General features: G+C 43.0%; 1 protein-coding gene across 1 annotated transcript in view; it reads left to right on the top strand.

Annotated features, from left to right (window-relative positions):
- The window catches only part of LOC129327713 (killer cell lectin-like receptor subfamily B member 1B allele C), a 46108-nt gene extending 33272 nt beyond the window's left edge, over positions 1–12836 (top strand). Inside the window, exons 2-6 of the mRNA XM_054976468.1 lie at positions 1578–1676; positions 4034–4144; positions 6260–6417; positions 9134–9261; positions 12195–12836. Of these exons, the coding sequence (XP_054832443.1) occupies positions 1578–1676; positions 4034–4144; positions 6260–6417; positions 9134–9261; positions 12195–12339 (641 nt within the window). The 3' untranslated portion in view covers positions 12340–12836. The remainder of the gene's footprint in view (positions 1–1577; positions 1677–4033; positions 4145–6259; positions 6418–9133; positions 9262–12194) is intronic.
- The last annotated feature ends 401 nt before the right edge of the window (positions 12837–13237 follow it).

Genomic DNA, 13237 nt, shown 5'->3' with positions numbered 1-13237 from the left:
TATTCCTTAACATCTGATTCCTCTTCCTGCTTCTTCCAATGAACCAAGAGTACCGTTCATTAAGTTTTCACGCTGGGCATATTTGCACCAGACTTAAAATACTTTAATAGATCTTCCTGTTTCCCAAGGTTCCATGGGAACTGTAGGGGAAAGGGATCACTCGCAGAGTAATCTCAGTATTTTCACCAAGTTCCAATTCCCAGAATTCTTTGGAGGGTTCTACAATGTATAAATTCAGTAACATTCTGTAGCGTAGATTTGGCTACAGTTGCTGTTCCTGGGGCGAGCTGAGGCCAGATTTTTTCAGTTTTAGAGAAAGAACAAGGAATGCCTTCAGTTCAGGAATGATTCTACAAAGATTTGGGATTATACATGTTCTGGGATTTCTGCGCTTCCCAGGAGTGCATGGGCCCAATTCAGATTGGAACCACAACATGTGAGGAGGGACCGTTTCAGCCCTCCTCCTTCAGGACATTTTTCCAACATAAAACAGCCTTTGGGAATCATTACCCCACATGGGGAAATTATTATTAGCCACCATTATTTCTCCAGTGAGGCAAGTAGCAACTTCTAGGGAAATTTCAGGACAAGCAAATTGTATGGGATAGCAGAGAGAGAAGTCCCCTCTCCTCATACACTAAGGTCCCAATCCGATTCAGATCCATACATTTATTTATGGAAATCCTAGCACATGTCTGATCCAAAATCCTTGTGGAGGAAACAAGAACTTTAACATGTGAATCAGTCCTCTGAGGAAAGGAGTAAGCTTTTCTTTTACAAATAGTTAGCAGAAGAAAATATAGAATGACCCCCCTCTGATGGGTAGTAACTGTGGTTTTACTGTCTTGTGTCTAGCTTTCCTTTTTCCTAATTGCTGATCCTCCTAAAAATGTCAATGAAAATGGTGCTCCCGTGTCTCTTGTATGCTTTCCCTCCTTTCTGTCAGAATTGTCTATAGAGGTCTTATCTTAAAGAAACGTATTTGTGGTGCAGAGCCAAACGACTAAATTATATTATTCAAACCCTCAATTGAGATGGGCAGTTATACTATCTATCTGTTGCATTCTTCAGTGAGTGGTTGCAGCTCATGAAGTTTACCTCTTTCTTCTCTCTTGAAAAAGTGTGTGTGTCAGGCTAACTTTATACACTATGTAGAATTATATATTGAATGTTCTGTTTTTTTGTGCTTGAGGGAAAGAACTAATTTTGTGAGTTCCCCAAAAATGGCTGGATACTCACTAAAGTCCACACTGAAATAAATGTTAGAAGTTAAGGTGTCGCTGGACTTATTTTATATGTATTGGACCTACACTCAGATTTGAAACTGAGAGTTATGTCCTCATTGTGCATACTAAGATTCAATGTTTTTATCAAAGAGAGAGGGGCTGGGGGGGGGACTCACACAGCATTCAACATAGAGAGCAACTGGCTGAACAGCAGGAGGCACCTGGCTTAACTCAAGACTTTTGCATTTTCTAGTAGTTATACCAAAATCTTGAATTAAGCCTCCCATTGTTTAGTTGGGTATTTTCTACATTTAATATTACACGAGTTTTGCCCATTTTTAATCCCCACAGATACTCCCCAGTGTGCACAGAGGCATCGAGTTGCTCTTGGGGTGGCCTCTGCACTGATTCTCCTAGTCAGCGGGGTTCTAATAGCATTGGCAAGCCGGGGTGAGTAAACTTGTAGTTGATTTTGGTTTACAGAGTTTATTTCCATTATTTACAGTTCACCTTTTTCACTAAGACTCAAGACGGATTACCTAGTATAAGTCAAAACATTCAAAAGGATGGGGCATCCAATAAACAAAACATGTATCAATATGATATGTTAAACAATGCATAAATGTCATAGTAGGACACAGGATTACCAGATACCCTAGAGTCCATCTTGGGAAATTGGGGGGGGGGTCACACAGGAGACATGGGTGGGGGCCATGGGGGGAACTTACCTCATACACATGCAAAGTACTCGTGCACTCTGGGGTTCTGCCTTGTTGCACCAGGAATAACATTCTCAGAGTGGCAAGGAAGAGCTCCAATGCATGCAGGAGTGCACTCTGGAACCCCTGGGTCCATTCTCCGTGTTTCTCCACCCCCACCCTGCTGGCCAGGTGAGTGGTGGTGGGAGGCAGAGGCTGGTAACTCTAGTAGGACAAGGCATACAGCAACAGATACTATGTATCTCACATAGTAGTAGAGTCCACAGTTCGTTTCCCTTTATTAAAGCATCTTTTTAACCATTCTCTTATAATATAGCCCTTTTACTTTCTAGACAATAAACAATGCTGTTACATAGTTTGTGGCATGCCAGGAGGGGAGGGGCCTTCGTACCTTGTTTCTGGCTCATGCTATGAATGCAGCCAATTTGAGCCGCTCCTCCTGGCCACCGAAACACCAAACATTTGTTTCCTTTTCTTTTTAAGTAGTTGCACTAGGCTCCCCTTCTATCTCAATCTAAAGCTGCTGAGTCTATGACAAAAAAAATCTTTGAAGAACCCCCACCCCACCCTCAGCTTGCAATGCTAAGCACATTTTCTAGGATCAGGAGAAAGTCTTATTGAATTCTATGGCACTTTATTCTACATAAATCTGTTTAAGATCCACCTGTTAATTACAGAGTAAAACTACTACAAGATGCCCAATGACCACAGAGTTGCCAGAAATCAATATTTCACACTACAAATCTTTTAAAATGCAGTTCAGCAGAAAGCTCACAGAAAACCACTCCCGATTAAATAAATCGTTACACTGAATAACCCTATCAACGGTGTAGTTTGAAAGCTGTAAAAATCTATAGAAGAAGAAAAATATATTCTGCACTCCTTAACAAGAATCATATTCTTTCTCCGTACTACCCCAAATATGAGACATAGCAAATTCAGCCTGAAGTGCTAGATCCCCCATTACAACATAAAGGCCTGGTCCAGACACACAGGAGATTGAGTTTAGAGCAAAGTGGTAGACTGGACGTTATCAGTTTGGACTTCATCATTTTGGGCTACAGAAGATAATGGTTTAGAAGTAGAGCATCAGTTTCCACCACTAAATCCAGCCTTCTAAGAATCGTAGCTTTTATTTGTAAAAAGCAAATGTTTCTGCTACTCATGGCTGTAAAAAAATATGCTTGAAAGTATCTGGGCAATTCTTTCCAAAATTCAAGAACCTAGAGTGGCTGAATAAGCTTTTTAGTGGTTCAAGAGTAACAGAACAAGACTAAATGACACAGAACTATAAAATTTGCAAAGAAAATAAGAGAATTTATTCAGGAAGGCATTCTTAACAAGGGAAACAGTTGTAGCTTTAACGTCCGTGAACATTTTCAGTAGCTTCATCTCACTATTTTATGTTTTTACCATGTTTTTCTAATGTTATAATCCAGTTTTATAGATTGTTGATTGTTATATTGCTTTGTTATATTTTTTAATAAAATGTAACCTGCCTTGAATCTTAATGAGAAAGGCAGGCTATGATGGAGTAAATAAAATATTTTCTGTTTATATACTAAAACAATGTGTCTAAATTGACAAATAGGTTGAAATCCAAACCCTTAGCTGTAATATTGTTTTGCCCACAGATGAAATGAATGGCTAGATGGTCCAAAGTATAGGCAAGAAAAGACAATATATTTCAGACTCCATCCATGTTACCCTTAATTTCACTCAGTTTCTAGATTTGATATTTATTTTATTTTATTTATATTTCAATTTAATATGCAAGGCTGAACGGAATTAACTGCCTTCACCCTAACCCAGAGCCAAACTACAAGTGATGCCTGACACTAGTTGGACACTTGTCAGCTTCCCTCAAGTTTTGATGGGAAATGTAGGCAGCTTGGCAGAATGTTTGACAAGTGATGGTTGAAAAGTCCATTGGACAGCAGTCGGAGAGCCAAGCTGCAAGACCAGGATGCCTACATTTCCCACCAAAACTTGAGGGAAGCTGACAAGTGTCCAATCTGTGCCTTTTGTCACTTGTGGTTTGGCTCTCAGAAATTGCCACTGCTTATTACTATTGATATGTGGTTTAAGTTTTACAGACTAAAGCAGCATTGAATGGAACAAACAAATGCCCTCCTGACTCTGCATTTCGACGACAGCTGAAACACTTTGCATGCAACTCTCTAGGCAATAGTACAGAAGGTAACCTCAGCCATTTGATACGGCTCAAGTGTTGGTTTGTTTGAGTACCAGAAATATCTGACGGTGACCATCATCCAGTAAGTCTTCCTGCACCCTCTTCTGGACACGTTTGGTTACACTCACACAGAGACAGCTGGTTTATACTGAGTCAGACCATTGGCCCATCTGCATCAGACTTATCTATTCTGATGGGAAGGGGTTCTCCACAGGGCTTTTTTCAGCTAGAATGCAGTGGAACGGAGTTCCGGCACCTCTTGAAAATGGTCACATGGCGCGGAGGGCAATCTAAACTCCCCTCTGTTTGGAGATCAGGAAGCGGGGCCACCAGCCATGTGACCATTTTTGCAGAGGGTGATTTAAACTTTTAAAAACTCCCCCCTTGTTCCAGCTGACCCAAAGTGACGTCATTGTGCAGTCCTGAGTTCCACCACCTCTTTTCCCAGAAAAAAAAGCCCTGGTTCTCCATGATCTCAAGCAGAGGGCTTTTGTTTTATTTATTTATTTACATTATTTATAGTCCACCTTTTTCACTGAGACTCAAGGCGGATTACACAGTGTGAGTCAGTACAATAATTTTGAAGACATTTTGATAAACATGTAATGGGTATATATGTGGAAATTAACAAACATTTAAAAACCCAGCAGAAATTCAATACTGAGCTGAAGAAATGTTGAAACAGAGCATAAGCAATTCTACAACTGACATATTAAACAGCATAGGTACTACTCAGTAGGATCATACTTACAGCAGTATTACTAGAGTCTATGATCCATCAATATTTTCAGCAATGTTAGTGAAGTCTGTGGTCCCTCCCTATCCCTCCACTGCTGGATCTCTATGAGACCACTTCTTTACAGGACAGCTCTCCTATCTGAGTAAAGAGCCTTCTTGAATAATTCATTTTTGCATCATTTGCAGAAAGCCAGGAGAATGGGAGCTTTCCTAACCTCCTCAGGTAGACCATTCCATAAAGCGGGGGCCACTACAGAGAATGCACGTCTACAGGTAGCTGTTGATTTTGCCCATGTGCAAGGTGGCACCTGCAGAAGGCCTTGTTCAGATGAATGAAGCTGCTGTGGTGGAACATAGAGACAGGCAGTCCCGTAGATATAACATACCAAGGCTGTGAGGAGCTTTGTAGGTGATAGCCAATACCTTGAATTGGGCTCCATAACTGATAGGTAGCTTGAAAGAAGCTACAGCAGGAAGTAATTTATGGAGGAACTATCTACAAAAAGGTTTGCCTTCCAGAATTGTAAGCAAACCTTTTCAATGGGCTCCTGATTCACTGCAGATTAGTATTTGAAATGTCCACAGTACTTCTGACAGTACTGCCCTTTTATTTTCCTACCCAGTTCCAGCATGTTCTTTTTTAATTTTGAGATTAGTGCTCAAGCATTGTAATGACAGGTGTAGCAGGTTCTCTGAATTCCCAGCTTTCATTTTTAAAAAAGTAAGTCTATAGCCCCTTCCATCGCAGAAATATGCCTTTTTCCTTATATCTATGCAATGGAAGGGACTAGAGACTTACTTTTTAAAAAATGAAAGCTGGGAATTCAGATAACCTGCTACACCTGTCATTACAATGCTTGAGCACTAATCTCAAAATAAAAAAAAGAACCCACTGGAATTGGGCAGGAAAATAAAAAGGCCGCACTGTCAGAAGTACCGTGGACATTTCAAATACTAATCTGCAGCGAATGGGGAGCCCATTGAAAACTTTACAGGAAAACTAGTTTACACCAAAACTACCTCAACCCTGCATTGAAAATACAACACAAGCAGTTTTGTCTGAAAAGGTTTTTTTAAAGTTAGCAACTGGCAGCCAAACGGGTTGTGTCTGAAATGGCACAAAAAATCCACTAGCTACCAGCTAGTTTACAAAGGTGGTGTGAGAATAAGCTTGCTTGTTATCAAATAGGAGTCTTCCTGCAACACAAATGTTTCCCATGAGTAAAATTCCCTTTTGCAGTGGGATATTTTATTTCATATATAAAATTCTCAGAGTTCATGGAGGGATGGGAACAGAAATGGGTTAAATAATAAAACATGGATTTTGTTTGTTTGTTTATAAACTCTTTTTGGTTTCCACTCCTATCCCTTGCTCCTTCTAGACGATGCCAAGGACTGCAAAATATGCCCCAAGGCCTGGAATTTGCACAGGGATAAGTGCTACTGGATCTCTGAACAGCAAAAAACTTGGAACGAGAGCCGAGAGGACTGCAAAGCAAAGAACTCCACGCTGCTTGTGATTCAGAACATGAAGGAGATGGTAAAGAAAATACCTGGCTGTGAGGGATATTCAGCCAAAGAATGAAATAAACCCTGGAAAATACTTTAGTCTTAGAACCACAACTCTGTGCAATATCCTGATCCACCAAGGAAGGTCTGTATGTGAATTCACATCTGCATCATGGTACTCATACAGTTCCCGTTGAATAGCTGGATGAGTCTTGCAGTTCTCAGGGATCGCACTGCATATCCTTATCCAGTGTCCATTAGGGGCTTGGTTCTTCCACTCGTCTGCCCTCCCCTTACATTGTCATATTGATATAAGGGCTGATATATTTTTTTTAAATCATTCATAGCTTTATATTAACCAACCATTGTAAGAATACATGCAGCAGAGTCTCTGAATTTCCAGCTTTCATATTTTTTTTCTAAAAAGTACATTTCTAGCCCCTTCCCTTGCAGAGATATAATATCTCTGCAATGGAATGGGCTACATTAAAAAATAAAAGCTGGGAAATCAAAGAATTTGCTGCATGTATTCTTACAATGGTAGGTCAATATAACACTATGAATATGACAATTTTAAAAAAAGAAAACAAGATGAACATCCAATAATCGGAAAGTGGGTTGGAAGTGGGTGGGAGTTTCTTTCAAAACTGAAACATTGAAGGATTGGGGTAAAAGTAGTCTCAAAAGAGCCAGGGGGGAAAAAGGCAGGAGGGGACCAAAAAAACTCAAAGCAAAAAATAAAGGCTAAAAAATGCATGCAGAAATCAGGGGATAGATCAAAGCAGTGTGGGGCCAGAACTGAAGGGGAAAAAACTCTGTGGAAAACCCCTTGGTGTTCTTACACACAACTAGTTGAATTAGCTTGGACAAAGTACAAGTGGATGTGGGTCATGCCCATATATTTCACATCCTTGATTTCCCTTGATGATTATTTCTAGCAATGAAGGGACAACAGGAGGCAAAACCAAGATCTCTCCCCTATGTTACAGTAAGGTATAGAAACAACAACAAATGCTCTTAAAATACAAGTCCTTGAGCAAATTAATCTCGAATTTATCTAACAGTGAGCCTTTGAAATTGCTGTGACTTTGTCCCTGTTTTTGAACCCTGAACTGGAAGCAGTTGGTAGTGACAACCACTTTGTGATATCGAGCCCTTAATGGTTCAAATTAATGACTAGGGACAGATTGACACCCTTATCTAGGCAATGATCCTCTCCATGTTGTAGAAAAGTGGCTGTATATCTCATTGCACATATAAAGTAATTAAACATACAATATGGGTGCACCAAGCATCATCTTCATTCCACTGATTCTTCCTTCTCAGAAAAAGGGGAAGAAGCAGAGTTGACCAGGCCTCTGACCACATCCTTAGCAGGATGAGTGTCTAAACAAGCGCTCAAGAACAACATCTATCAATTTCGTTCCTAGCAGCTGCAGTATGACTGTTCGAGTACGAATAATGCCATGTCTAGTTTGACCCTTAATCCCTGGGTATTCAGCACAGACTTTATTTATTTATTTTTATTTTTCAATTTATATACCACCCATCTCCAGGGGCTCTGGGTGGTGAACAGTTTAAAATCGATAAAAACAAGAAAACAACAATGCTAAAATCAATATACAAACCAATAATGAAATAAATTAAACAAGTGCAATGGTGGGGAGAACCCTCCCCCACCCCAAAGGTGGGAGGCCGACATGGCACCGCCCCCTTCAACCACTGAATGCCTGGCGGAACAGCTCTGTCGTACAGGCCTGGTGGAATGATAATATGTCCCGCTGGGCCCGGGTCTCCATTGACAGAGCGTTCCACCAGGCTGGGGCCAGGACTGAAAAGGCCCTGGCCCTGGTTGAAGCGAGGCAGGCTTCCTTAGGGCCGGGGACCACCAGTGAACATTTATCCGCTGATCGAAGTGGTCTCCGGGGAACGTACAGGGAGAGGCGGTCCCGAAGATATGCCGGTCCCAACCTGCTCAGGGCTTTAAAGGTAAGAACCAACACCTTAAACCTGATTCGGAATTCAACCGGAAGCCAGTGCAGCTGGCGCAGGACTGGTGTGTTATGTGACTGGTAAGATATAGCAGTCAGGACCTGCGCCGCCGCATTCTGGACCAGTTGTAGTTTCCGGATGAGGCCCAGGGGTAGCCCAGCATAGAGTGAGTTACAGCAATCTAGCCTGGAGGTGACCATTGCATGGATCACTGTAGCCAGGTCCTGGGGCATCAGGTAGGGGGCAAGTTGCCTGATCTGACGAAGATGGAAAAATGCAGACTTGGCAACCGCCGTGACCTGGGCCTCCATTGATAGGGAGGCATCCAGGAGCACGCCCAGACTCTTCACCACTGGCTAAGTTGCCAGTGGTGTCCCATCCAGGGCAGGGAGCTAGATCCCAACATCTGGCAGCCCCCGTCCCAGCTGCAGGACCTCCGTCTTCACAGGGTTCAATTTCAGCCTGCTCTGTTTCAACCATGCCATCACAGCCTCCAGAACTCTGGCCAGATTGTCTGGGGCCGTGTCTGGCCGGTCGTCCATCAACAGAAAAAGCTGGGTGTCATCCACGTATTGATGACAGCCCAGCCCAAACCTCCGCACCAACTGGGTGAGGGGGCGCATGTAGATGTTAAATAACATCAGGGAGAGTATCACCCCTTGGGGAACCCCACACACCAAAGGGTGACGGGGCGATAGAAGATGTTAGCAAGTGCAAATGTATTTGATGTATCTCAGTATCTTTTTCAATTCTAGGCATTCATGAAGAACATAGAGAACATAACAGGGAAAACAGCAAATGCTTTTTGGTTGGGGCTTACAGTGAACAAATCTGGGACCTGGCACTGGCAGTGGGTGGATGGATCCCTCTTAAAGGAAGACCTGTGAGTATTTCTAGATGGGAGCACACTCTGCTGATTTTCTTTCAAAACAGCAAAAGTCAATGGCTATTGCCATTATTATACAAGGGCTGAAACAACTTCCCAGTTTCACTATTGTAGAATTTATTTCTGGATAGTAAATAGCAGTGGCTAATGCCTGTTTAGTTAAGAGTCCGGAAGCACTTTAAAGACTAACCAACTTTATTGTAGCATAAGCTTTCGAGAATCACAGAATCTTGCATCTGATGAGGAGAACTGTGATTCTTGAAAGCTTATGCTACAATGTTGGTTAGTCTTTAAGATGCTACTGGACTCTTTACTATTTTGCTACAACACCCTAACATGGCTAACTCCTCTGGATCTAATGGCCTTTAAACTGGATTTTGTGGATTTTGACTGTGGTTAATCTCCGCTATTGGTGCCGCCCCTTCAGTATCCTGCTGCAAGCAGCTTACAGTTTAAAAACCACAATATAATAAACAAGCCATTAGACCTAAGCAGCATAAAACTGTTCATAAAACAGAGCAGACCATCAGAAAACTAAAAAGCTAAACCTCCTGGTAAAAAGGCCTGGTAAAAAGATATATTTTAACCTAGTGCCTGGTAAAAAGTAAAGAAGGAACTAGATGATCCTCAAGGGGAAGAATATTCTAAAGGCAAGGTGCCACCAGAGAAAATACTCTGTAGTTACAGGAGAGGGCACAGATATTGTTTTATTATTTGTATATTGATTTTAGTTTTTGTTTTTATCGATTTTAACTGTTCACCGCCCAGAGCCCCTGGGGATGGGCGGTATATAAATTGAATAAATAAATAAATAAATAATATTGGCATTTGAGAAAGAGATCTTAACTGGCAGGCTGGGTAGTATGAGAGGAGACTCTTCTTCAGGTACCCTGGCCATTTAGGGCCTTAACAGTAAAAATTAGCTCTTCGAATTCTGCCCAGAAACATACGGGTAACCACTGCAGACCTTTCAGCACCGTAGTGATATATTCCTTGTCACCAGCCCGACAGTAGCCTTGCCACTGCATTTTGGACCAATTGAAGTTTCTGAACTTTCAAAGGCAGCCTCATGTAGTTCACATTACTGCAATCTAATGTGATCAGAGCATGGATCACTGTGGCCAGATCACACTTTTTGAGGAACGGCTGTAGCTAGTTTATAAAAGGCACTGTGATAATTTCCAGGTTTTGCCCTTCCCATGTATCTAACTGTGTCCCATGAAAAGAAGCTATATTAAGTGATGTCTGTGGCTACATTGTAGTGGGCTGTTTCTCCAAACAAACATTTTTAACCATTCCCCTCTCCTGCACGATACTTATCACCATAAATTATTGACCCATCATTTAGTTGTATAAATAAGACAAGAACAAGCCGTGTAAATAAATATGTTATTTTAGGGTGAATGCATAGGGCAAGCAAATGCAAAATATGACATGTTGATAGTCCCCACTTCTGTCTTAATAAAACACTTAAAAAACATTTTAGCTCATGAACCTAAAAATTAAAGGCAGTACATATTTTTTTAAAATAAAATAACTTACTTTGAGTTTAAGCAGGAGGTCCTAGAATCAAATGAATAAGGCTTGTGTTGCTGAGTTTCTTTGCCCTTCTTGGATGACAGCTGGAGGTGGCAGGAATAAGGGGGCAGCTTTGCCTACTCCGGTATACTTGGCATGCAGGCATCAGTAGATGAAGCTTTTCAGGCAGGGCCGGATCTAGCGTGCCCGGCGCCGGGGGCAATGCTTGTAGGTCCTCGTGCGCGCGCTCCCGACGTGGCGTGATGACATCATTTTGGCGACATCATCGTGCCGGCGCCGGAGGCAGCGTGCGGGGCTGGGAAGCCGCCCACGCCATTTGCTTCTCCGCAGGCAAATGGCGCGGTCGGCTTTGCAGCCCCCCACGCTGTCTTTCACCTGCCCCGTGGGACAAGGGGCGGCCGGCTGCCCCCTCTCCTGCGGGGCAAGCAAATGGCGTGGGCGCCCGCGCTGCCCTTTGCCTGCCCTGCAGGACAGGGGGTGCACTGCAAGCCGGCCACCCCCTGTCCCACAGGGCAAGTGAAAGGCAGCACGTGAGCCTGTGAGGCTGCCCATGCCATGCACCTGCCCTGTGGGACAAGGGGCGGCCGGCTGCCCCCTCTCCTGTGGGGCAAGCGAATGGCGTGGGCGCCCGCGCTGCCCTTTGCCTGCCCTGCAGGACAGGGGGTGCACTGCAAGCCGGCCGCCCCGTCCCGCGGGGCAAGCAAAAGGCAGCGCGGTTGCCCATGCTGCCGCCTGCGTGCTCCGGCAGCTGGGAGCTGCTCCCGGCGCCCCCTCCCTGGCGGCGCCCGGGGGCAGACTACCCCCCTGCCCCTAGATCCGGCCCTGTTTTCAGGGCATGGGAGATAACTGTTTTCACCTGTTAATGTTTAGATTTCATGCCGCAGCTAAAATAACGAGACTGAAACTCAGGGCTTTTTTTCTGGGAAAAGAGGTGGTGGAACTCAGTGGGTTGCCAGCACAGGGGGCAACTCTTGCCCAGGTACCACATGTGCATGCGCAAAGTGCACGCATGCTCCCAAGGCCAATGATGTCACTTTGGGTCAGCTGGAACAAGAGGGGAGTTTTTAAAAGTTTAAATCACCCTCAGCGAAAATGGTCAGTTGGCTGGTGGCCCCACCCCCTGATCTCCATGGGCAAATATGTCCACACAGTGCCTAGCTATTTACGTTAAGAGAATGTTTTTGTTGGTGCAAAAATTTGCCTAAAGAATGCACGGTACATACAGGACTTCTTGCTTGTAGTGCACTTGATTTGCAGCCTTCGTGGATGGATACTGTTCATCTGATCTGAGATTTAATAATTTACCCCTTAAACAATAGGAAGTGTTCCTCATGTGAAAGTTAAAGCAGTATCCTGATCCTGTTTTGGAAATAATTTCCTTTGTGTTTTAGGTTTTCTGTATCACGACCTGCTGAAAAAAACAGCTGTGGGGTGAGAATAGAAAATGGAGAATGGAGAATGGAGAATGTAGTTACTTCTGAAGATTGTGGTTCTCTGTATCCCTGGATATGTGAGAAAATTGCTTTCCAAATCTGAGCACTGATACCAAGTCAACCATTGGAAGCTACCCACCATCTCTTTCTGACTGAGGAGTTGCCTATTTATTTGTTATGCAGGTTACAGATTTACCTCTACCCCACAATCCTTTCTGTCTCCAGTATGCTCGATATTTCCCACCCACTTTGGTTAGGAAGCCTTGCTTTGTGCCCTCATGATATAGGATGAAAAATAGAATAACGTGTCTATCAAAACTGACAATTGTCATGAAACACAGCTTTTGGGTATGTTGGAAGATTTGCAGAAAGCTTCACTCTCCCAATCAAATTATGTTCAATTCTTCTAAACTGTAACACAATTAGTCCCCAAACTTTTTGAGACTACAGGAACCTTTGAAATTCTAACACAGGGCCGTGGGCACAACCACAAAATGGCTACCACAGAAAGTTATGCATAATTCTAATAGTAACTTTGCAACATTTGAGGCAAAAGATCTGTTTAATAGGATACTTTTTAAAATGAACATTTGGTTTTTTTTTAAAAAAAATTCAATACATATGGCTTACCTTCAGGCACAGAATGAAGATCATTATACTGTGGTGGCAGCTGCAGCCAAAGCAACATTTTTTAAAGGTCTCCACAGCCAATCAGATGTCCAATGGCCAATCTGGATCTGCCTACTTTCTAAAAACACTTGGGAGGCTCCAGGAAAGGTGTTGGTGGGTGCCATGGCGACAATGTGTACCATGTTGGGAATCCAGGATCAATACAACTGCTGTCTTTATTTGAATCCTATGTTTTCAGAAATCATAAGAACATAAAAAGAGCCTTTCTTTATTAGACCAGTGGCCCATCCATTTCAGCATCCTGTCTCACACAGCAGCCAACCAGTTATTCTCAAGGGACAAGAAGATGGCATAAAGGCCAAGGCCAAGAT

The sequence above is a fragment of the Eublepharis macularius genome, chromosome 4, assembly GCF_028583425.1.
Source record: "Eublepharis macularius isolate TG4126 chromosome 4, MPM_Emac_v1.0, whole genome shotgun sequence".
Lineage (NCBI taxonomy): Eukaryota > Metazoa > Chordata > Lepidosauria > Squamata > Eublepharidae > Eublepharis > Eublepharis macularius.
The sequence above is the reverse complement of the archived record's forward strand: the minus strand, read 5'-3'. Positions and strand labels throughout refer to the sequence as shown.